The 25,963-nt window shown below is 38.9% G+C and overlaps 1 protein-coding gene across 4 annotated transcripts in view; it reads left to right on the top strand.

Moving 5' to 3' along the window:
• reps2 (RALBP1 associated Eps domain containing 2) overlaps positions 1-25,963 on the top strand; it is a 35,978-nt gene extending 10,015 nt beyond the window's left edge. The window contains exons 3-18 of one of the 4 annotated variants that reach the window (XM_088350287.1): positions 1,139-1,266; positions 4,650-4,761; positions 7,684-7,803; positions 7,875-7,938; positions 10,953-11,115; positions 12,388-12,441; positions 12,750-12,780; positions 12,877-12,951; positions 13,070-13,118; positions 13,199-13,338; positions 13,416-13,477; positions 15,037-15,096; positions 19,596-19,682; positions 19,757-19,872; positions 22,612-22,729; positions 25,017-25,963. In XM_088350287.1, coding sequence (XP_088206413.1) covers positions 1,139-1,266; positions 4,650-4,761; positions 7,684-7,803; positions 7,875-7,938; positions 10,953-11,115; positions 12,388-12,441; positions 12,750-12,780; positions 12,877-12,951; positions 13,070-13,118; positions 13,199-13,338; positions 13,416-13,477; positions 15,037-15,096; positions 19,596-19,682; positions 19,757-19,872; positions 22,612-22,729; positions 25,017-25,085 — 1,448 coding nt within the window. In that variant the 3' untranslated portion in view covers positions 25,086-25,963. The remainder of the gene's footprint in view (positions 1-1,138; positions 1,267-4,649; positions 4,762-7,683; positions 7,804-7,874; positions 7,939-10,952; positions 11,116-12,387; positions 12,442-12,749; positions 12,781-12,876; positions 12,952-13,069; positions 13,119-13,198; positions 13,339-13,415; positions 13,478-15,036; positions 15,097-19,595; positions 19,683-19,756; positions 19,873-22,611; positions 22,730-25,016) is intronic. The other 3 variants (XM_088350288.1, XM_088350289.1, XM_088350290.1) reach the window with 3 other exon arrangements.

Raw genomic sequence — 25,963 nt, 5'->3', positions numbered from 1 at the left:
ACTGGTTGCCAGTTGCCAGAGACATACAATTCACTCGCTCATTCACATCTAGGGACAATTTGGACCGGCCAATTAACCTGACATGCATGTTTTTGGAATGTGGGAGGAAATCGGAGTGCCCGAAGGAAACCCACGCAAGCATGGGGAGAACAAGCAAACTCCACACAGAAAAATTCAATCTCATGACTTCAGAACTGTGCCGCACACGCGCTAACCACTGCGCTGCCGTGCTGCCCGATCCCTCGGTCGTCGCGGTTAATGTTTTGTGGGGCTAGCAGCACGATGACTGACAGTAATGTCAGCACCCTCAAGTAATATTTAATTTCAAACTTGTTAAGGACACCTCAAACTAAGCTTTATTACTTCACTTTTTTAAATATTTTTGAAAATTACAAAAATATAAGGTCAAGGTTTTTAGATAGTCATTAATGTCGTCAGTAAAAAAGGCATATATAACTAGGATTTTGTACCTACTGTCTGTCTCAGGGTTTCCGCAGATCTTTGAAAAGTCTTAAAAGGCATTGAATTCATTATTCTAAAAATAAGGCCTTAATTGGCATTAAAATGTCTTAAATCTATTTTTCAAAGTTTAAAAATTGTGAACACACTAATAAGATTTATTTAATTTATAATTTATTAATTTACCGATTTACTTTCGTGGCAACATCGCGTGACCACAATACCAAAACTATCAAATCGGTGATGTGGTTTCAGTCGGGCCTTTCAGGGCAGATGCATCTCTTGGGTCTACCCACAGTACACATAGCAACTTCAGACAGAGCAATTACTTTGGACCATGGGAGGGAGTCAATTTAATTAGAAGTGGCTACCAACAAACGTTTTTGGCCATGGCTATAAGCAGTGCTATGTGTACGAGGCACGATGTATTGTGTGCAAGGAATATTTGTGTCTTTTATAATTGGTTTCAATTTTGTTTTTTGTGGACTTGGTCTTAAATTTGATTTCAAAAGGCATTGAAAAATATTAAAAGGTCTTACTTGCCGTAAGCTCTAGGAACCCTGGTGTCTGTGCACCCTATGATGTCACTACTATTACATGGTGGTTTTCAAAAACTCAAAGTGCAGCCAACTCTCAGACACAAATACTAAGTCTTCCTATTTTTTTTTGTATGTTGCAGATCTACCTCTTCCTAGATTTGTGGGGATCAAAGTTGAACCAGAGATGAGATACGCCGCCAATGTGCCTGGGGGCATGGAGGCCCAAATTGAAAAGGTCCGAAATTTGGACCTGGGTATTGAGCAGAAGGTAATTTGAATTCCTTGCAGCACAGTCTTATGATCACAGCTCTGTTTTTATACAAGAATTTTCATTTAAACTACACCCTCCAATATTGAGATTTTATGAATCTGAAGTTATTAGCTGAATTGGTTCTTTTAATTTTTTTGTAACAGTTGTATACAGAGGTCATTTGGCCTTGACCATAGATTCCGTTAAACAATTTCACACATAAATTATGACAAAGTGAGGTAGATATTAATGACTGTAAGGATAAACTATTATAAATGGAAAAACTCAAGAAATTAAAAAAAAACATCTAGTGACAAATTTTAGTATTACAGCAGTACATAATCAAGTTTTTAAGTAGCTGTAACAAAGTAAACATAACTAATTACTTCCGAACTTTGACTGTTACACGTGTCAGTGGTTTTATCCGATTTTTTCCATGCTCAGCCATAAAACGGCATAGTTCTAGCATGTCAGCCAATTTTTGCGTCAAAAACAAAGATTAACAACACAAATGGGATTCCCTGTTGGCAAGACCATGAAAGCAAAAAGCGTTTCCGTTTGTAGCGGTTAGACGAGGACAAAATGTTTCGCTTGTGAAGCGTTGCGAAAACGGTTTGAGTGTTAATAAGCTGTCGTGACTTCACATGGATTCGTACCTTGCAAATAGATGTCATGCTATACGATTTTATTTTCAATCCGAAGGTATTAAGAAATGAATGTGTATTCCTTTTTTTGCTTTCCTTAGATACCCGAATTCTAAAACATACAAAATGTGAGAAAATGTTTTTTGCATTATATCTGTACATATGTCATTAGTATATTCCAATTATTTTCAGAGATAGTGCATTTTATAGACACTCGTCTTTGACTTCCTGAACTCTGAAGAACACCAGCACCCTCGCAAGACAATCACCATTTGGTTTTCATGTTATTTAGTGAGTTTTGGTAGTTTTTGTGGAGAATGCCGCAGGTGGGTGCGCAATGGTACAATAAATGGGGAGCAGCCAAAATGAGGCAAACTGTCAAAAAGAGCTAACAGGGACTAAACCAGTCGGGACACGGCAGGCCAGCCGGCGTCTAAAAAAGGTCAACCGGGACTGATCGGCAGAAAAAAGGAGGCTGGCTGACCAAAAGCATTCCGTAGGCAGCCAGGATAACAGGGAACAAACAACCAAAAATTACCACGGCAACAAACACGGCAGGCTAGCCGGGTGCTATAAATGACCAAAAAGGACCGATCGGTGGAAAAAATGGGAGTGTAGCTGACCAAAAACACGCAGTAAGCAGCCATGATTAGTGTGAGCCAACTGCGAAAAACTACCACAAACCTTACCACGAACCAACACGAACCCAGCCTGTAGATAGATAAAACAATGAGCTCTGCAGGCTGGCCGCCCAGCTAGCTGACTGCTAATAGGGCTAACCTAAACCAGAAAAAACTGGAAGCTTTTGGGAGCCCGCTCAGTAATGGGTAACCATATGGACAATATTATATTAATTGCAAGACACGCAGTGAAAAACACTAAATGAAAAGTCACAATCAAATACTTAAAAAGAGGCGAAGGTAAAAAAGGAACGCACACTGTACAAGATGGCAGGTAAAATTACCCTTTGATGATCAAAGCGCGCAACTTGGACAAAACAGTCAAAAGTCCTCTAGCGACACGCTAAGCAAAGTTCCAATTACTCCAAGCGGAATTGGGTGCTTTGCATTCACTAATTACTACACTTGCCCTTTTGTTTTTTAACGGGATGTGCTTTGTTTGTGTTCTCATTGTCATCCAATGACGTCACAGCTCTAAGGAATGTGAGGTCAAACTGTTTACTTTGAAATTTAATTTCTCCATATTAAAGGCGCGTGGAATATTTTGGAACATATCTCCATGATTGTGGGGAGAAGCACTACACGTTCTGTGCCCAATTGAAAAAAAGGGTTTTTGTAATCCTTTTAAGAGATATCTTATTTTGTTTCATTGAAGGTTTACTTACTCACTCATGCACATTGGTTCGTTTCTATGATGACTAAAGCTGAGTTTGGACATTGTTGCAAAAACTTGAAACATGGCACATGGCACAATCAACTGTCAAAAAAAGACACATTGTAGATCTTTATCTTGCAAATTGGAAAGTACAGTATCTTTAGAAAGCGAGCAATGATTACAAAGACCCTAAACAACCCTAACCCTAATGACAAGAAGTTTCACAAAGTGTAGGAATACTTAAAATATAACAATCCTTGCACGAAGACAAGTGAATGGGTTTCTAACACTTTCAGTTCCGTTTTACAATAAGTATTTTTAACCTAGTTAGTAAAATCACTTAACAAAATGCTCATATTTCTTTAGTTTTACCTCTACGCATTTTAGTCACTTAGGGTTGACATGTATGTCTTACTGATTCAGACCCTTTAAGGCTAGACTTTCATTTTTACATTTATTTAAATAGTGTTTCTCATTTGACCATCAGATGTCCCTGTATCGTTTAGTCCAACCGAAAACGAGCAGTACAAAGCACGAGTAAGATACCAAACTACGGAGATTCAAAGAGACCAAACCGCACCTTTTTTTGCCATTTTTATGCTGTTTTTCAAAAGGTTGTTTTTTTGGGGGGTATTGTAAGCAGCAAGATGGCGGATGTGTATTACTCCAATTGATATTGTTGGGTTTTTTTGTTTTTTTTTTAAATGAAAATGGCTTTTTCTTACCACTAGAAGACGCTGCTGTCACTGTCTTGTACCACGGACAGACTGAAGAGATATTTTCTTCCTCATGCCATGAGGCTCTTTAACTCCACCAGGCAGAGTAAAGGCCCACATTAAACCACACCCCCTACATTGCATATTACCGAATTTTATTGCAATATGTATTCGGTGTAGCACTATCTAGATACTCTATAGAACACGCTACAGTGGGTATAAGCCTGTCACATTCGGTATTTGTATATTGTATTCTTCTTGCTTTATTATTGTATTGTTTCTCAGCACAGGGATGCTGCTGGAAATGTGAATTTCCCCGCGGGGATGAATAAAGTATCTATCTATCTATCTCTCTATCCATCTATCTATCTATCTATCTATCTATCTATCTATCTATCTATCTATCTATCTATCTATCTATCTATCTATCTATCTATCTATCTATCTATCTATCTATCTATCTATCTATCTATCTATCTATCTATCTATCTATCTATCTATCTATCTATCTATCTATCTATCTATCTATCCATCTAAATAATACACAATGCCTCTCTAATAAAATCCCCAAAGAAAATGATAATGATTATATGATTTTTAGGGAGAAATACGTTCTTTGGGTTTTTTGGGGTGTAGTTCTTGAAGATGAGTTTCAAAAATATGACTTTATATTCAAGTTTGTGAATTTATGTTGTTTCTGTTTGAGAAGGAGGTGCCAGCGCCACTGCCAGCTAGCTCGCCGCCTCGATCCCCATTGGCATATAACACCTACCAGCACTCCACACCGAAAGAAAGACAGATGGCTGAATCTTACATGGGTAAGCGAAGTTCTTATAAATTTTACATTGGCTCCGACTAAGGGCGTTGGTTTGGTCTTGGCATTGGAGGGGAAATTGAGCATTTAATTATATTTTATATATTTTGAGTGATTATGTGATATTTGGTGGGGACACAACAATAATTTCTCTACATTGGTAGAGACATAGTGCCTTTTTTAGTGATCTGATAATACAAGGTTTGTACGGGATACTTATTTTCTAATGTTGTGTTTTCAAGGTATGGAAAATGCTTGAATTTTGGGTGAAGTGCCTGTAAATGCCCAAAATTGTTGCCATGTTTCTCGACAGACTGACTTCATAGACCATAAAATACATGAATAAAAGAAAAAACAAGTTTGCTTCAAATGTCATTGACACACTTAATCTGGTGGCTTCGCTTTGCCATTGCATTTTGTCTTTCTTAGTGATTAATTGGAGCTGACATTTGTTTTATGGTGTTGTCCTATGAGGCACAATCGCCCTCTACGGGTCACACCAAAGACGGCAGGTGCATCGTACACCTCAACAGGGCAATGTGTTTAAGTGCAAGGATTATGTATTGATTATAGCAGTGTCTGAACAAACGCTTGCCCAGACGCCCGGGGCATGCATCTTTTACGTCGGGCGTACAACATTCAAAGCGTCTCCGTACGGGTGGCCGAAAACTTTTTCAAGAAAAAAAAAAGCGTTATTTTTTTATTTCAAATCAAATAAAACGTTTGCTTTATTACGATTTCGAAATCTTTGTTCGGTTTGGAAATTTCGGAATTTCTGTTCGTTTGGCAATTTGCATAGCCAATCAGAAGCCTGCATTAAATAACTTCGTGCTTCCGGATTTTCCCGAGCGTTATAAGGTTGTGCATTTGCATATCATTTTCCAAAGTAGACGTACAGAGAACACAAGAAAAAATGGATAATTGGTTAGGAATTAAGCCAAAAGCTCAGCCCCAGAAGAAATATTCAAAAGGAGCTAACAAGATTTATGACGCTACAAAACCTAAACGTACATTCAAAGCGGAATTCACTTGGCTTGAAGCAGACGCTTGAAGAATTGCATTGATGAAGATGAGAACATACTAATGGCAGATGGAAAACACTATGTCATGTACATGCAATGAATGTTATAAGTAGATTTATAATAAACTTGATTTTAAAGAGTTGTTCTGTTATATATTCTGATTATCAATCTTTATTACGTTGCAACAATTGTATTTTTTTTGTATTAGTCCTCTTATTGTGTTTCAAGTTGTGAAAAATGGGGCAGGCAACTTTATGGCTAGGCAGGCAACTTTTCAGAGTTGCAAAAAATGGAGTGAGAATTTTCCAGTGGTAAATTGTAATGGGAATAACTTCCTGCAACTGAAAATGTAGGTTACAATTATGTCTACCCAATACCTATATGGAGAGAGATTAGTCCCAAAAATATCTACACACATTATTATCAGATCCACAAATCTATTGTCATTCACTTAAGATCTAAAAATCATGTTGTTTTAAATGTACCCCCAAGGTTGGAAATCGCATATGTGAATAGTAAATTTATTTGTGGATCTGCAAAATACTTTGGTACATTGGTACACTTATGGTACTGGAGAAATTGGCATTAAAAGTCCATTAAAATCATCGCTCCATGTCGGTTTGGACCACATCCCATTCGTCCATTCCAAAACGATGCCCTTGGCTCCAGGGAGTGTAATTTGGTAATTTAATCTATTGATAACTTTCTGTTTACTTTTTGTTGATTTATTTGATCCCCGTTAAGATTGCAATCAATCGAATAATCCTCTGACGCTGTACAAAATCATTAATCAAACGTTAAAGCTCCAGAGTGTAATATTTAATGGCACTGTATCGTCTAATGTGAACGAAAACCAGTGCCACAGGGCCCAGCGTGGCAGCAAGTCACTGGACAATTATGACGGCAACCCAAGGTAGGGATTCCACTATGTAAAAGAAATACAAATTTGTCGACCTAAGATTTTTTAATAAACATTAACATCGATATGGTAGTTGATTTTCATTTTGACCTATTATTTAAATCATTGTTTTTTTATTTAACTACATTTTTTTAAAAGTACCATTGGGAGGCACAAAATCGGGGGTGTCGAACTCATTTTAACTCTGGGGCCACACGATAGAACAAACATTTTCTTGGGGGACGGACTAGTAGATTAGAGAGGAAGTGAAAGAGAGAGAAGTCAAGTAAAGTCATGTTTATTTGTATAGCCTTTAATCACAAAGAGTCTCAAAGGGCTGCACGGACCACAGATTATTGCAAACCACAGACTATTATTATACCATCCCCTGATCTAAAACCTTCATGAGGGCAATGAAAAACTCAAAAACCTCAACATGGGGAAAATGAAGAAACCTTCCAGAAACAAATAAGAGATTAAGAGGGAGAGAAAAAGAGAGGGTGGAGCAAACAAAGAGAGAGAGAGAGAGAAAGAGACCGTGACAAAACAAAAAGAAATTAAAAAAAATAATAATAAGAGGGGGAAAGAGAGAGTTACAAAAAAATCCAAAGAGAAGTAAAAAGAGAGAACTAGAGAAGGAGGGAAAGAGGGAAGGGGAAAGCATAAGAGAGTGAGAGGAGAGAAACAGAGAGAGTAAATGGAAAAAGGAAGAGAGAGAAAGAGGCAAAGTGGAACAAAGAAAGAGAAAAAGAGAGAAAGAGAGAGTGAAAGAGAAAGATAGGTAGGGAGATAGATAGAGAGAAATACAAGTACAACATTTGTGAGAGGCACCTGGCTTTGGTAACATCAAGTGGAGATATTTCAACCTGCACCTCGTTTTTCTCTTGCGCTTCCCTCAGCGTTGTCTCACGGGCCGGATATAATCCCTTAGCGGGCCTGATCCGGCCCGCGGGTTGCCTGTTTGACACCCCTGCATTAAATACTACACACCGCCCCTTTACCACAGTCAGGGGAGACGAACAGGAGTGTGACGATGATGACCCCTGGAGGATTACAGAGGAACAGCGGGAGTATTACACTCACCAGTTTAAAAGTCTGCAACCTGACTTGGGGTCTCTCATTCTGGGTATACAGTATAATCATTATATTTATTAAAATGTAAATGGACTTTACTTACTTCTATTTTTTTTTTCTCAGGTGCCGTGGCAAAGAACTTTTTCACAAAATCGAAGCTTCCTATTCCGGAACTGTCACACATTTGGCAGGTTTAATTACTAACTGTAATAATAATTTCAACATTTATAGAAATGCATACATTAGTAAGAGCCAGGTTTTAATTTACACAGCAATGCTTTAATCAGGCACGGTGGCGCAGTGGTTAGCGCGTGTGCGGCACAGTTCTGAGGCCATGAGATCAAACCTCTTGTGTGGAGTTTGCATGTTCTCCGCGTGCTTGCGTGGACACTCCGGTTTCCTCCCACATTCCAAAAAATTGGCTGGTCCAAATTGTCCCTAGGTGTGAATGAGCAAGTAAATGGTTGTCCGTCCCTGTGTGCCCTGCGACTAGCTGGCAACCAGTTCAGGGTGTCCCCTGCCCAATGCCCAAAGACAGCTGGGATGGGCTCCAGCACCCCCGCGACCCTACTGAGGATAAGCGGTGCAGATAATGGATGGATGGATAGATGGATGGATGTTTTAATCAGAATAAAACCAGAGAGTCGTTGGCCATGTTATCAATGCCACATGGTGAATTGTTTTATTTTCCTTTATCCCAAATTATGATAAGGTTGACTTAAAAATGGTACACCATGATTTCCTCACTGCCACATTTTACTAGGTTCTTTGATTTTGGTGCAAATCATGACGAAATGCTTGAAGATGTCTGCTGCACATTCTACATCAGGCGTGGACAATCATTTTGAGTCGCAAGCCGCATTGGCTTAAAAGATTTGGCCAAAAAGGCTGGGAAGAATATAATTATTGATTTTATTTTTTGTATCTATTGATAAAGTCTCGAATCAGATACATGAGTGAAAAAATAATGTAGGCCAGTCCCTTTTTTGGCATTTAAAACCTCCATCCATCCATAATCTGCACTGCTTATCCTCAGTGAGGTCGCGAGGGTGCTGGAGCCCATCCCAGCCATCCTCGGGCAGTGGGCAGGGGACACCCTGAACTGGTTGCCAACCAGTCACAGCATTTATACAATATTTTTTTCAATTTCTTTCACATTCCATTCAGGCGAAAATAACAATGACCCAAGATCAGAGTAGCAGCAATGATATGCATTTATAAATAAACAAACATGCACATATTTACTTGTAAATGTTATGTTTTCCTTATTTTTTGTATTTAAATAAACCACAAAATTGGTTTTGAAACGCTCATAATTGACCCCTTAACGTTTCTGGAAAATTCGCCCTAGAATCCCAATCCAAGACTCACACAAAGTAAATTGAATCTTTTGGTCTCTTTAAAAAGGTAAGACTCTAAAGTTTGGTCTCAAAATGAAATAATTACTACTTACAACGAATAATCTGAGCTGGAACTCACATAAATATAAGGTTTAGCCTATATAAGCCTGGTTTTCGCCTTATTTTTTGTTTTTTGCAACCAAATTCCTGATGAGTGTAGCATGGGCGTCTTAGCTGGAAAACAGATGAGACAATGGCTTGAAGTCTTACTCTGTACCTAGTCAAATTTGATCACAATCTGAAAGCAGTAAACATTGTATTTTAAACATTTTTCTATGGGTAGGTTTAGGCGATTCCAAAAGTGGCTATTTGGAGACAACAAGTGCTCAACTCAAAAATATATTTTACCGTGTACAGACACCGCCTTGTATAAGTAACCTGTATTGTTTTGTAAAAAAGCGTTCCGACCAATTTCTCAACCGCATCAAGCTTTCATATTCCACTTTCATTACAAAAGAAACAACTCGCCTCTTCTTTACACTTTACACCATTTATACGGAATGAAGACACGAGATATTAAACAATAAAAACGTCAAAGTTCTCAAAATTGGAGAGATACATTACATGTGGTATGTTAACACACGAACTAGGAAGTAGAAACCAGATTTCTTCTTCCGGGTGGAGGCTGGGGGACCTCTCACAGCGCCACGTGGCGGAAAGAAGCACTACAGTGCTGTCCTGCACTCTGAAAAAGGTGCACAAAATACAAAATCTAACTTACAGCAACGTCCGGATATTTTTCGACATCCCCAAAAAATGTTCGTATCTACCGTTTTGCACAAGTCGAATGATCGTAAGTAGGAGAGCGTCTGTATTTGACGTTGGCCAATTCTTAGGCATTGTGAAAAAGAGTTGTAAATGTTTGGTTTTACTCTCCGTGTCTCTATCACTATCGTGCACACTTTACTTAATGATACGTCAAAATGGATCCTGAGATGCATTTACGCAAGTTTCCATTTCTAATTTGAAAACTATTAAAACAAATTATATATTTATGTTGGGAATTTTATTGACTAATCCACGTGTCAGTCATCATTTAATTCGGTTACTACTCGCTAAAGATATTCGAAACTAAAATAAAAAAAGTGATCTTGTTTTTATCAATATAGACCTTTTTAGGCTATTGTGGTACTGTGAAATAAAGCCTGCTATTGGCCAAGAGTGGTGTCAATCAAAAGGGAGAGGCGAACGGCCATATTGGGAATAATTTTACAAGTCTGTTTATTTGCAAACGGAAGTTATGTGGTGAGACGGAACAGATTACGACAAGGAGCTTGCTCTGGGAAAGAAATGTTTGTAAGCGGATTTTTAAAAATCATTTTTTCTGTGGGCATTTTTGTGTGTTTTGGAGTAAGTATTTTACACGGTTAGATTCACTGGACGATCCTGGAAGTAGCGACTCCATGTTTGCCTTTTTTATGCATTTTAAGACGAGTACGATGTACCAAAAAATTTGTACGGAAAAACGCAAATTATTCAATCGCATGCGTCTGCCGCCTGGGAATTTCCCATCATGCATCATTCCGAAAAAGAAGATGGTGTACGATTATTTTCTATTTTGTACGGGAAAATACGAAAGTTTGTATGGGCATGGAGCCGTGGAGGTTGACAGGTATGAGCTACTAAGGCAGCCTAGAAGACGTTTTAATTGTGTGTTCTCAGTAGTATATTTTCGACTAAGTTACATTCCATTGTTTGGTCTTAAATTTTTATTTATTCAGCATAAAAATGAATTGTCTACAATTGAGACTTTCTCCACTTTAAAGTTTCTCAACCTTTCCCAAATATTTGTCTGTCATAGGCAACTGAGCGATGTGGACCGGGACGGAGCATTAACCTTCTCGGAGTTCTGCGCAGCTTTTCACCTTATCGTGGCCCGCAAGAACGGCTACCCACTTCCCGAGAGCCTTCCGCCTGGCCTTCATCCCGGATTCCCCCAGTTGGATAACAACACAGTACCTCAGGTAGGAGAGGATGAGTTATAATAATTTGTTTGTAAATCCAAATTCCAATAAAGTTGGTCTGTTTAACTGTAAACTAATAAAGGCTGCAGAACAATAAAGACCGGTTAATGCCTTGCAATACAGTGAATTACCTGTATTCAACCATAATCAGTTCAGCAACATGTTTGGGTTTCTTTTGGGTTTGTTTAAGTTCCGATTTTTCGTTCGAATACCAATTCATTCAAATACAGAGCAGTTTTAGTACGGAGTCATTATAAGCGAATCTGTTTTGGTATACTAGTGTTATTATTGTTGCATCAATGGCTATTTGAATAATGGAGGAGTCGCTAAAGCACTGGCAGGTATCTTTTTTTATCCTCTGCGACGAATGTCTGATGTTACAGTGATGCAGATTACAGACCTTGCCCTACTTACGATCGTTTGTAAGTTGAATTTGTTCGGAAGTTGATTCAGTGTTATATTTTGTATGTTTAAGGTTTATATATTTATGTTTAAGGCTTGTATAAGTAACCTGTATTGTTTTGCACTAAAAAATAAACATTTCATAACATAACATGCTCTATAAAGATAAATAAAGTTGAGCTTAACTTACTTTTGGAAGGTGCACTTCAAAAAGTTCTCTTCCATGGTAAAAAGTGGCCGAAAAAAAGTCTTCCGATTATTTTCTCAACGGCATCAAGCTTTCTTATTTCACTTTAATTTCAAAAGAAATAGCTCCGCTCTTCTTTACACCAACTATTAAACAATAAAAATGTTCTTAGCACACTGGAGATACAGTATGGAATGTTTACACTTGAACTAGGAAGAGGAAATGGATTTCTTCTTCGGGATGGATGCTGGGTGCCCTCTCACAGCGGCAGTAGCAGCGGAAAGAAGCAGTAATGCCCTCTACTGGGAAAAAGGTGCACACAATACAAAACCTAACTTACTGCAGTGTCCCAATATTTTTCGACATCCCGAAAAAAAATGTTCAAATGTTCGTATCTACCGTTTTTCGTAAGTGGAACGGTCGTAAGTAGGTGAGCGTCTCGTACTTGATTGTTTTACTGGCTTAATGTATGTCTATCTGGGTTTACAATAGTGTTAGGCGAACATATTCATTTTTAAATATTTTTTATTTTATCGACGATCATGATGTGTTTCAGCTATCCCAAAAAATGAATGCAATGGAGATGGGTATCAGACAAGCATTGGTTCACTGTTGATTTGATCACGTGTTGTTGTTGTATTTGTCTAAAGTAAAAATGTTTTGTGTTTGTTTGTTTTCCTCAGCATGAACAGCTCCTGATTGTCCTTGAGGACGGCGAAAAAGGGCTCCGTCGTTCGGTAAACCCACATGCATTGGTTGTCCTTTGATGTGCAGTGTCTCGTCTTTCCCAGAAGGGGGTGGTAATAACATTAATATAACCAATAGGCGATGATTCGCTTTGCGTGGGTGGGTGCCACTTTCAATCAATGTCTTGTTGAATACTACTTACACTTTAATACTCTCCTTTGCGGTGTACATTCTTAAAAACTATTGCACTGATTTTTATAGTATTTCTCAATAGGCTGTACCGACTAAAATTTTGAGAACAACATTATGACCTTTACTGTATTTCCTGACATTTCTGTTGACATTTGTTGTGTCTTAGGAAACCAAAGATGATACCTGTAAAAAACAAGGTACTGTTTTCACCTTAAGAATTAATAATATAAAATAGGCCAAATCGCTCACAACCTTTGCAATAGATGATATAACTGACAATTTTAATGTCACAGAATGTAGTTTCAGAAATGTGGAGACCTTAAAAGAAGGAGCCACTCTTCAGTTACCTACTTTTTCCTGCAGGACAGGTAATGCAAATTAAGGATTTTATCTGAAAGTTAAAAACAACATCGTTTTTTTAGATTGTTAAAGTTTCAGTTTGGCCCATGTTTAGAAATGTATCAACCAAATGTTTTCCTCCGACAGAGTCGTCTCAGGATCTTGACCCACAAAACAAGACGAAAACCCGGCCAAGGTTCGGCAACTGTATAACCGTATTTATGGTCAATGCTAGTTTCAAAATGCTTGATGTGCGGTCACGATTTTCATTTGCAGGTCTTTCTCGAGCACCTCCATTGAAGACGCCATTAGGAAGGCTGAGGTGCCTCCCACGCCCCCACCTCGACCTCAGAAGAAAAGCCACTCGAGGGCCTCTTCGCTGGATCTAAACAAGCTCTTCCAGCAGGGGGCGCCAGGTTCGTATCACTATTTCCAACTTCTAAAGAGTGTCTTTCTGTTTTTTTTAATGGCATCTATCGCTTGATTTACAAAGGAGTGAAAAGTGGATGGTTAGCCCCGCCCCCAGCTCTCCCACCCAGACCATCCACCTTGCAGGTTTGATTCAAACCATGTGAATTTAAGAAATTCAAAATATGTAGAAACCTCGATTCACGGGTTTAAAGTGCGTAATTTTGAAAGTTTTACTTGTGGCTGCTGCCTTTGTCTGCACGTTCATGATGCACGTGCAAGTACGTGCGTGTTGACAGACTCTACCTCGATGGAAAATTAAAACAAAAACTAGGCTGTTGGACAGGTATCTTAGGGCACCAAATTCAAGGATTTTTTTTTTCCACATAATAAATGCAAGAGGTAGACTGGATTACCCAACCAAGCGTGCATTGATTTGGTCAAATACCTAAAGGTTACCTAACAACATTTTGAATAATTGTGGATATATTCGGCCAATTAGCAGAATTAACTGCGTTACAAGGCCAATTGGAATCAAGCACGGGCATTTGATGGATATTTCCTCCCTGTAAAATAAGGTACCGGGTACTTGCTATTATTGTTATGAAATCACTTTATTTTTTGGTCATTTTTGTTCAGTGCCGTTGGGTTGCACCAAAAGTAATCAACTTAGTAATGTACTTGTGGCAGGCCTCTTCTTATTTTCAGCATTTTTGATGTTTGTTTTGGAAGTTGGTTGTGTATTTTTCTATACAGTGTAGAATGCTGCACTAACAAATTGGGGCAAGTATGGTGTCATTGTCTACAACTTCCCAATGTCTCCCATACCCCCTACCTTATGTCTTCTGCCCCGAACAGCCTTGATAAAAAGTAAGATAAAAGAAGATGGGAGTGGTGGTAAAGAAGCATAATCGCTCTTTGAACACAGCTGGACATTATGAGAACATACTCAATAGAGAAAATATTTGGTTTTTAACTTTTTTAAGGAAGCTTCAAACGATTGACCTCACCTTAAGGTCACAATCATCATATAGTTCAAATCACTCTAAAAAATGTTTTTCTTTTAAAATATAAATTCAATGTTTTTTTTGTTTTTTGTTTTTTTAAGAAAAACGCAAAAAAATGTTGCTGTGCTTGTAAGTCAAGGTACTATTGTTTTTCTAGTCATATTATACATTTATAATATAATTGACCTCAACACCTTTAAGATAAGTTCGCAAAAAACACTGAACTTGGTGCACGACGGCGCAGTGGTTAGCGCATGTGCGGCACAGTTCTGAGGTCATGAAATTGAACCTTACTGTGTGGAGTTTGCATGTTCTCCCCGTGCTTGCGTGGGTTTCCTCCGGGCACTCCGGTTTCCTCCCACATTCCAAAAAAACATGCATTTCAGGTTTATTGGCCTGTCCAAATTGTCCCGTCTCTGTGTGCCCTGCGACTGGCTGGCAACCAGTTCAGGATGTCCCCTGCCCACTGCCCGAAAATGGCTGGGATGGGCTCCAGCACCCTCGCGACCCTACTAAGGATGAGCGGTGGAGATAATGGATGGATGGATGGATGAACTTGGTACATATTAGATTAACTTCTTATCTTTTTTATCAGTGCTGTGAATTTCATAGTTGCTGGTAAGAGTCGCTGTAGTTTTTCCCTTTTTAAATTGCATAAAAGTAGTGACTCCTCATCAGTTTGTTTCTTCTTTGTTTCAGGTTCTTCCAGCCAAAGTTCAGCAGCCCAACTTTGCTGACTTCAGCTGCTTCAGAAAAGAGGTGAACAGGAATCAGGGTTGGCACATTGTGGCCAGCAATTTTCTTGTTTTGTTTACATAATTCAAACATAATCTTACTCTTAATATAACTTGATCCACATAGTCCTATTAAGCATCAGAGCGAAAAAAGCGCTTTCAACCCCTGTTCCGGCCGGCTCCTGTGGGACGAAATCTTTCCGAGTAGTGTTTGAAGTCGCAGGGCTCTTGCTCAACCTGAGCTAACATCACATTTTATTAGCACTGGCTTTGACCCTTTTTATTCCCATTTGCCACCGGGAAAGCCTTCATTAAAAATTAGCAGCCCTTTAATATGTTATGTATTAACAGTGTCTTTAGAAATTTCTTCCCTTATGCGTTGAATCTTCTTATGAAAGAAGACCATAAAGTCATGGGCTGAATGGGTAGAACTATCTGGGATAATCTGTTGCCTCGTTAGCATTGCTACAGTGTCGAAAAGGATTTTGGGGTTATTCTTTTGTGCCGCAATCACCTTCGAAAAATAGGCTGATTTTGCAGAGGCAAGGGCTGCTTTATACTTTAACAAGTTGTCACACCGAGTTTGAGGATTTTTTCAGAAATTCGCGCAACACCGGATCCTTTTGTATCTCTTGTGGGATATCAAAGGTGGTATGAGAAGTGCCCAAAAATTCGAAATTTAGACGCACTGACTCGTCAATATCATTATTAAAATATTCTTTTGGAATCAGATTTTTTGGACCTAATTTTTAAAATAAATACATTTTATCTAAGAAGTCCAAGATGATTATTATTATCCACTTATGTCGAGTAGGTGATTGACCAGATATGCTAGCAATGTTTTTATTTAAATCACTGTATCCTAAGCTAAATATTATTTCAGCTCTCCATTTTGCTTAGTGTCTGCTATTTAGCACCTCCTAGTGGTAAAAAATACTTCAGTCATTTGATTTACATGTAAATAATAAACACATATGTCAAGTCATGTTTATTTGTATAGCCCTTAATCACAAGGAGTCTTAAAGGGCTGCACAGACCACAGACTATTATTACACCATTCCCTGATCTAAAGCCTACATGCGGGCAAGGAAAAACTCAAAAACCTCAAACGTTTTCCTTGTGTTGGTTTTAGACCAGGGGATGGTGTAATAAAAGTCTGTAATAATAGTCTGCGGTTTGTAATAACCTGTGCAGCCCTTTGAGACTCTTTGTGATTAAGGGTTATACAAATAAAAATGACTTGACTTGACTTGAGAAGGGACTGCACATGAGGTAATCCCCCTTCCAGGATGACCAGGCTGCACCGGATTTTGCAATAACAAATAATACACATATATTGTCAACATTGAATATAGATCATTTATAAGCTATTCAATAGAAGTGTGTGTTTTAAGCCTAGATTTAAACAGTTCCACAGAGGTTGCAGATCGAATCTCATTGGGCAGAGCATTCCACAGCACCGGGGCCTGAACGGAGAACGCTCTTGAACCTGCGGATCTCTTCTTGGCTCTTATGATCACTAGTAGACAAACATTTTCAGAGAGAAGGCACCATCATCTAAACATGTATTTTTGAAAATGGAAGAAAGCAATTGGAAGAAAAACGATGCTTTATGGGTCACTTAGAGTCACCATAGTTTGTTTTCTTCCTTGTGCTTTTTAGCTCTTTTTTGTTGCACTACACAATAGAACTATATCTAGTGGTCAAATAATACACACTGTCTCTCTAATTTAAATCATTAATAAATTATTAATGAATTTGCCCTGTCATATTTGAGATTATTATATATTAAGAAAATATTTTCCAGAGTGAAACCTTATTGCAACCATTGAAACCTACCTTCAAAATGGCCAATTTTAAAGAGAGGTGAATAATGTTTTTTGACCAAATACTTTTGCATTTCCTTACTTTAGATTGATCAGTATTTTGAAAGATGAAAGTCAAGATTATCCCCCATTCCATTAGGCTATTATGATATTTTAATTGGTCTGCATTTGTATAGCGTGTTTCAAGTCAATGTAGACCCCCAAAGCGCTTTACAATGTGCTTCACACTTTTCCCTTTTACACACTCACACACCAATAGCATCATCAGCCATGCAAGGCAACGACCTGCTATCGGGGGCAATAGGGATTCAGTGTCTTGCCCAAAGACACTTTGACATATAAAACAAATCTTACCTCATCTTAAATGTATTTTAAATGATAATTCTGAAAATAATTGGCAATAACTTTGTTGAATTATTGGTCAATCCATTTTTTGTTTGGTATTTGGTGTTTAATATTTGGTCTGGTGGCATCTGTCCACAAGTAGTCTTAATGGCTTAACCATTCTTTACAGATCCGCCCTAGTTTTTCATATCTTAGAATTAGTGAACAGAGTTTAAAACAACATCAGACGTGGCACTTCAGAATGAACATGTAATGAGACTTAAAATGGAAACATTGTTGTGAACATTGTTTGCAATGAGATTAGATATGGCACTCCTGGATGAACGCGTAAAAAAGACATGAAAGTGAAAAATACGATAAAAGAATATAAGGATAAATAGGCAAACATATTTATAAGTTAGTGCTTGGAGTATTAATAATACAGACGCTGCCCGACCTACGAACGAGTTAGGTTCCGGACAATCGTTCGTAAAATGAATTTGTTTGTAAGTTGCTTCAGTGCTATATTTTTTATGTTTAAGACTTGTATAAGTATGCTGTATTGTTTTGTACTAAAAAACAAATATTTAATGATAATGATACGCTCTATAAAAATAGATTAAGTGAGGTTTTACTTACTTTTGGGGCTTGCGCTTCAAGAGGTCCTCCTCCGTGGTAAAAAGTGGCCGAAAAAAGCGTTCTGACCATTGTCCTCAACCGCATCAAGCTTTCTTATTCCACTTTCGTTTGAAAAGAAACGGCTCGCCTCTTCCTTAGACTTTACACCAACAATATTGATTGGATGCATGAGATGTTAAACTGTTAAATGTAGGGGATCGTCTGTAGTGAAATGAAAAGTTGTCTAATAATTTATAGCTGCAACATAAATCACCAAATAAGATGAGAAATAAGATATGAGTACCCGATTTCCTATAGGCAAGATATAAAATTATTCACAGTCATGCGTCCTTGTTTAGGGTGATGATGGCCCTGGTGAAGATACTTCTGAGATGGTTAGGCCTTCTCTTAAAGGACCTGTGGCACCAACCATAGAGCAACACGTCAAAAAGGTGGTGGTCAGGTTGAGACGCCTGCACTCCAGCAAACAAAAATGGTTCCCAAGCTTTTGCAGACTGGCGCCCCCTTGGCTCCCCAGTGTATTACTAGCACTAGATGCACCTTCTTCGTCTTTTACTTGTAAACCTTTTTGACATGCTGGTATTTTATTATGTGATCATTTTTAAGGTGCTGGTAAAAATTACTCGTGTTTCTCTGCAACGGGCGTTTTCTTCTGTTCCACGTCCGCTTCGTCAAAACCAAAATAGGTCCAAACAAGTGATGTACCGCCTTTCTTCGGTGCAAGATTAGTTTCCTTCACGTTAGTTGACTGTGCGACAATGTTTACGGAGTTCACCATAACACTCAATGAGCTCACACGGTGGGTGTGGCATGCTTGCAAACTTTGAATCGCATTTATTGGCTTGTGCTATTATAAAAACTTGCCTCTGATTGGTCGTCGCTTTTAAAACTCGAACAGTAACAATTGTGGTTGGCCAAAACTCCATCACTCACTACAAAACGTTAAAAAAAAAACGCAGTGCTTTTCGGTTTCACAACCGCACTACGTTCAAACTTCTTAATTTGACTTCGGACTGCCGCCCCCCTACTGCCCCCCTAACGCCTTCTTCTTCCTCACCGCCCCCCAGACCTTTCCACCGCCCAATTTTGAAACCACTGCTTTAAAATATTTTCTCTGAGTCCATTGGTGCAGCAATTGGGAGCTAATTCCATTCCACACTTTTTCCATCCTCTGGTACAATCAGCGTCTGCACCGTGTGCCTGTTGAAGTCATCAGTGTCAGTGAGAAGCCATCTAAGTGTGACACAGCATCGAGGTCAGCTGATGCTTTCTTCAGACACCAGCGAGTTCAATCCGCCCGATCTCGGTGGATGAGGAAGAAACTGAGCTCATGAGAACTAATCTTTCCATCTATGAGAAGAAATTCACATGCAGAGGTCTTTCGGTTGAGACTAAAGCGCTTAAGGGTAGCAATTAGGGCTTACGTCACGCTTTTTGAGATAAAGGTTAAAGCTCTGGATCTGAAGCACCTTTCTTAAATGTTTGAACAGCTTTTTTAAATCTTTAATCTTCTTTCAATAGTGCTAGTTCTTTTCAGGGTTGCAGAAGTGTTGGAACTTATCCTAGCTGTCTTTGGGCTGGACTAAATACAAATAGTAATTATAATTTCCCATTCAACCAACTCATTTACCGGATGCCGGATAAAAAAAATGTTATTTTCATGTTAAAGCTGTGAGTGGCAGTCAACGACTTTACAATCAAGTCGTGTTTTTTTTCGGTTTGGTACATTTTGTAGGAGGAGAAGACTGCAAAAGCAGAAGAACTAGCCCTACGCTCAGGATATAATCAAATGGCCGAGGACTTGTCCAACACCTCTCAACAGGTTGAAAAACATTCAACAGGTTTACTTAACGCCGTGTGTGAGATTCATTATAGCTGTGAAACATTTGTGCGCAGGAGCTAAGTCAGACTCATGTGCTGCAGAAGCCCAGTCGAAGGAAGTCACGGCCAGATGGTCACATTGTGGAGTTTTTGGCGCCACCTACTGGCAGTTATATGAAAGCCACTCAAAAGTGAGTATAGACGCTCCCCTACTTACGACCATTTGACTTACAAAAAACTGTAGACACAAACATTCTTTTTTCGGGATTTCAAAAAATATCCGAACATTGCTGTAAGTTAGATTTTGCATTGTGTGCACCTTTTTCCGAGTAGAGGTCAGTACTGTAGTGCTTCTTTCCGCCGCGTGGCCCTGTGAGAGGTCACCCAGCATCCAGCCCGACGAAGAAATCTGGCTTCTACTTCCTAGTTGGTGTGTAAACATACTACGTGTACTGTAGCTTTAGTGCACTAAGAACTTTCACATTTTAATTGTTTAATATCTCGTGCATCCATTCAATATGGTTGGTTTAAAGTGTAAAGGAGAGACGAGCTGCTTCTTTTGAAATTAAAGTGGAATAAGAAACATTGATGCGGTTGAGAAAACGGTTGGATCGCTTTTTCTCGCTTACTTCTTACCACGGAGGAGGAAGTCACCTAACTCTTGAAGCTTATCTCCCAAAAGTAAGTTTAAATTTACTTAATTTATCTTTATAGAGCATGTTATTTTATAATATTTTTATTTTTTTAGTACACAACTATACAGGTTACTTATACTAGCCTTAAACATACTTATAATAAACCTTGATATAGAAAATATAGCAATGAAAAACTTACGAACAAATTCAACTTACGAACGATCGTCCGCATCGTTCGTAAGTATGGCACGGTTGTCAAGGTCATTTTAGCTGAGGAGCCACATCGTAGAAAATCACAGGGGCCAGACTTGTAAATGAATGGCATAAAAACGTTGCCTTAGCGCTATAGCTTGGGATCTTTCAGAGGCTCACAATTAAAATACGATTATGATCCAGGGGTATAAGATTCGATTCTTGATGCTTTTTCCTCAATATTTGTTTTCCTTTACTAAGCTTTATTCTCTTGCTGTTTTTATCAACTCTGTATTTGTAACAAAATAATTAAAATAATTTCTACCAAAGTTTGTTTAACTCGGGGAAACTCATCCAAACTACGAATTGACAAAAAATAGCACACCAACACATGTTGTGTACAAATGATTTTAATTGATTTAATGATAGTGAAATCTCTATCTGGTAGTTTATTATTATTATTATTATTATTATTTTATGAAAATGTTTACCTGAATTTTGGGGTCTTTGCTGTAAGACTTGATATATATTATAGCAGGGGTGTCAAACAGGTGGCCCGTGGGCCGGATCAGGCCCACTTTTGGATTAGATCCGGCCCGCGAGACAACGCTGAGGGAAGCGCAAGAGACAAACGAGCTGCAGGTTGAAATATGTCCATTCGATGTTGACAAAGCCAGCTGCCTCTCACAAACGCTGTACTTGTATTTATTTCTTAATCTCTCTCTCACTCTCTTTCTCTTCCTTTTTCTGTTACTCTCTATCCCTCTCTCTTTCACTCTCTGTCTCTCTTTTTCTCTGTTCCTCTTTGTCTATTTTTCTCTCTCTGTCTTTTTACCTTCTTTTGCTCTCTTCCTTTTTTCCCTTTCTCTCCTTCTCTCACTCTCTTTTGCTTTCCCCTTCTATCTTTCTCCCCTTCTCACTTTCCCTCTTTCTCTTTTCTCTCCTCTTTCTATTTCTCTTTGAATTTCTTTCTTTCTCCCTCTTTCTTTCCCCCTCTCTCATTATTTATCTTTTTATCTCTTGTTTCTCATATTCTCTCTTTCCACCCCTCTCTCTCTTTTCTCTCTCTCTCTCTCTCTCTCTCTCTCTCTCTCTCACACGTTCTCTCTTTCCTTTTCCCACCCTCTCTCTTTTTCTTTTGATCTGTTTCTCTTATTTCTTTCTCTCTAATCTACTAGTCCGGCCCTGAGAGAATGTTTGTTCTTTTGTACCGGTAATCAAGATGCTAAGCAATAAATTCCAATCACTGGGGATAAAAAGTGTAGTTTAGTAGGATATATTGCGGTTAAGAGAGGCATCCATGCACTACACTTGAGTGCAAACGTATTGCCTTGATCAGCGAGTCCATTACTTTTTAAAAATATATTATCGGTTTCTTGAAATGCTCTCTGGTTGACAAATGGTATAGCCAGCAATTACAGCTACCTTTCGTGGTCTGCTTTTGAAGTGTCACTTGGCTTTGGCGACATCCAGTGGGCATATTTTAAAAAGTGCAGGTCATTGATGAGATGCGGCTCATTTTTTCTCTTGTGCTTCTCTCAGCATTGTCTCGCGGCTCAGTTTAAATCCATCGGCTGGCCTGATACAGCTTGTGGGCTGTATGTTTGACAGCCATGAAGTAGGACTTTTTAAAGCAGGCTGCACAATGCAGCTTTAAAGTCTTTTTTTATAATTTAAAAAAACAAATACGGCAATAAGTGTCCAACTGCAAAAATCTATTAGAATTTCATCATAAATTGAACAATTAACAGCCCAAATAGACCCTGGATATTTTATTTGACATGAAAATATACGTTACTATATATTGAGTCCTGAAGCCGAGTTAACTGCGAGCTGTTTATGAGCCTCACAGTTTTTAGTTATTAGGGCCCACTCGCTCCAAGCGACCATAACATATGCACTTGCGTCTCCAGACAGCTCATTAAAAATGTCGTTTTTCACGGTATGAAATCATCACTTTAAATCGTTATTTTCCCCCATCTGGAAGTCAAATCCCGCACAGAGACAGACGCTCAAACAAACACAGATTGAGGGTTTATATGTTACTTATTTGCACATCTCAATTTGTTGTTTGCACTGGATTATGTTTTTTTTCTGTCACAGAACGCAGTCTAGGCAGAAGAAGCAGATCCAGATGGCAATCCGCAAAAACAAGGAAACCAACGCGGTGTTGACACGACTCAACAGTGAGCTTCAGCAGCAGCTCAAAGTGAGCAGAAATGTATCCTCATTTATTTTTCATCACTAGATAACGATGCTCGAGAAAAATGACTGTTTTGTTGTCGGTGAAGATGGGGATTCCATTCGAGGTTATAAAAGTGCATAGGTTTCTGCCTTTTAGCCATGATGATTAAACACAGCTGATTTTTTCACTTTGAAACATTTTTCGGCCAAACGGAATAAAGCCTGTCTAACGCTCCATCATGTCGGTCACAAAAACACAAAAGGTGTTCGGCGCTGTTGCCTCACCAACATGGGGCCAAATGGAGGTTAAAGTCAACAACTGAACAGTCTCCATTGAAAGGCGTAGTGTTATATAAATTGAATTGTTTTTATTGTCCCTGAAAGTGAATGTTAAGATTGTAGTAGAATGAAGAAAAGAGCACACTCTTGAGTTGGAGAATTAGGTTTTTGAGAGCTCCTTCCATCGGAGGTGCATTTTTCTAGGATCGACTCGAGGAAGAACCCGCTCCTCCCTTAGCAAAAGGCTCGTTTATTGTAAAACACAAGAAGGAAACTACCTATCTAATTGGTTTATATTAACACAGGAAATAAATTTGATTGGTTTGGACAGGAATCACATATTTAATTGCAGTGTAAAATGTTGGTCACTAGATGGCTCGGAGTATAATAAATGAGCAATAGGGATAGTGAAACTTTGTAAACACAATGCGTCTCTGTAAGAAGAATGGAATTTGGGAGGCAAGGCCATCTTAATTTGAGTCAAAGCCATATCTGATTAACCAGCTAGCAAGCCTCATAGTGGCCTTCAAGTTGTAACCTTTTTAATCAGAGGCATATTCCCTTAGGATCCTGAGAACTTATCCTCCTGACCTTGAAGCTGTTCTCGAAATCGTAAAACCACAAACTTATTGAGCACTATAAAAATATAAACGTATAAAGATATAATAGTATAAAAGGAGCATTTAGACCATAATTTCTCTTACAGTGAACATTGTTTGCAACAAGATGGTATACATGGCACTCCAGCGTAAACACGTTATATAGACTTGAAAGAGAAATATGATAAAGGAATGTCAGGATGAATAAGTTAGTGCATCGTAACATTAGTGCAATGAAAAGTAGCTCAATAACATTCATTAGCAACAAAAAATACAAAATTAATTTTATAAATAAGTGTCATGATTTCTCATTGTACTCACCTGTGCCCGCTCGTTTGGCGCCAGCTTCTCCTAGTTGCTTGATTGATTCCCCTCCTATTAATACCCAGTACCCCAGTCACTCCTTGTCAGTCCGTGAGCGAACCTCTGCATAGACAAGGCAAGCACTTTGACTCTGGCTCCCGTCAGTCCCGTTTTTCAGCCGTATACCACTCGTCTGTTCCTGATTCCCCGTTTGTCTCCGGTTAACGACCCATTTTTGACCATCGACCACGTTCTCATCTCCCGCTCCGGCTATCGACCCGTGCTCTGATCTTCTGTCCCGGCAAATCACTTCTGCATTCCGATCACGTTCCGATCCCGTGACCTGCTCGCTCCTCCTATCCAGCGATCACTAGATCGCTGGCGTTTGTTGCAATAACTTTTTATTTTTTATTTTGACTGGGTTAAAGAAGCGTTAAGCTTAAGCTGAGGTAAAGCTTAAAAGCATTCATCTTTTACAGCGCTTGCAAGCGCTTACCTCAAGACTTATAGCAGCTTTAGAGCGTTCATTGCTTTTATTTTTAATGCACACACAACTGCACTTAATTCATTTTTGCCCAAAAATTACATTTTAGTGCAGTAACAAAATACGAAATTGCAATTTAGTCAGTAACCCCTGCGGTCATTGCACCTGTCACGCGCCCGCCATTTCTCCCGAAAACAATCCAGCGTGAGAACGTCAAAGCTTGCGTAAAAGCGACTTCAGCAGCGTTTGACAAGGTTGGAACGACATAAACTACCTCATGCGGCCTCAGGGCCCAATCCCGCAGCATTCAGCTAGACACGCTTGGAATTTCAGGGAATAGCAAGTGTGCGTCTTTATATAGAGATGCGGCCCTGCGAGGGATACCAACGCCGGCCGCCGGCATTCTCAACTGTCCGCTTGAAAATGGGTGACAGCTCGTGATTCAAATTCAACAAATAACTTGTCGGAAACAAGAGAGCGCCAGAAGATGACCTGCGCCAAGGCTTTGTCACCTGTTCGAATGAGGAGTGAGGAGTGAGAGGTTCAAAGTGCAAGCTAAGGAGCGGTTGCAGATTTATTTATTAGCTTGGCATTTGACCAAATAATAAAATAAACAAAAATCAGGAGGTCATTTGATCTACTCTTCCTTTTTGTTACAGGTGATCCACCACCAGAGGGTCACTTTGGAGACGCAGCTCGACCTTTTGCGCCCTGTTGCCTCGACGTGACCAAGTGGCTGTTCAGAAACTGCAAAAAGTGACCGCAGTCCCTCAATAATGTTTTTGCAAAAAAGTCGCGTACTGTAGCTCGGTTTTAATACTTTGACCCAGATCTGGCTTCTGTCGCAAACATTTGTTTTTCTCAAATTTCTACGTTCAACATTGTTTACTTGTCGTTTGTCCACTTAAAATCCTACTGAACAGATCATTTAGCAAATTGGACTTCTGAATCACATTTTGGGTTGCGTTTCATTGATAATAGCTTAAGATTCAGTGTGGACTGCTACAAACCATAAAAAGTCTTGTTGATTTTGCGAATAGTTCACTAACAACATCAGCAAATCCATTGTTTTAGAACATATAAGGTAAGTTATGGCTATTGCCTGACTTGTATGACTACAGTACTTCTGTAGGGACACTTTGATGCGCCATCCAGTGTAAAGCACATTTAGTAAGTATTTTTCTACTGATATGTGTACAGAAAGTACTGTGAATTTGGAGAGGTTATAGATCTATAAAATGAACTGGGAGAGTGTGCCAATATTTTCATCGGAAACCGTATAATGTTTTAATTTCAATTTCTTTATCACATGTTTATGTAAGAACATATTTGCATTTACAAACCGTTACTATGCATGTATCTGCCAAACTATGCCCGGAATTAGCATGAAGAAAAAAAGTTGTCATAACCTGTAGAAAACTCGAATGTGAAGGCAACAAAAGTGCTATGACATTTCTAGGTGCTGCTTTGTACTGTCCTACACTGTCGTCTCATAAATTTATTGTATGCACAAATGAGATTATGCATGGGCTGCATGCTTATCGTGTCATGATGCTCGCGGTGTCTTTCATATCGAGTGATTAAAAGTAGCTTATTTTTCACTTTT

Source organism: Urocampus carinirostris, chromosome 12, assembly GCF_059441175.1.
Source record: "Urocampus carinirostris isolate Australia breed hairy pipefish chromosome 12, RoL_Ucar_1.0, whole genome shotgun sequence".
Classification (NCBI taxonomy): Eukaryota; Metazoa; Chordata; class Actinopteri; order Syngnathiformes; family Syngnathidae; genus Urocampus; species Urocampus carinirostris.
This window is presented reverse-complemented; position numbering and strand designations above follow the sequence as displayed.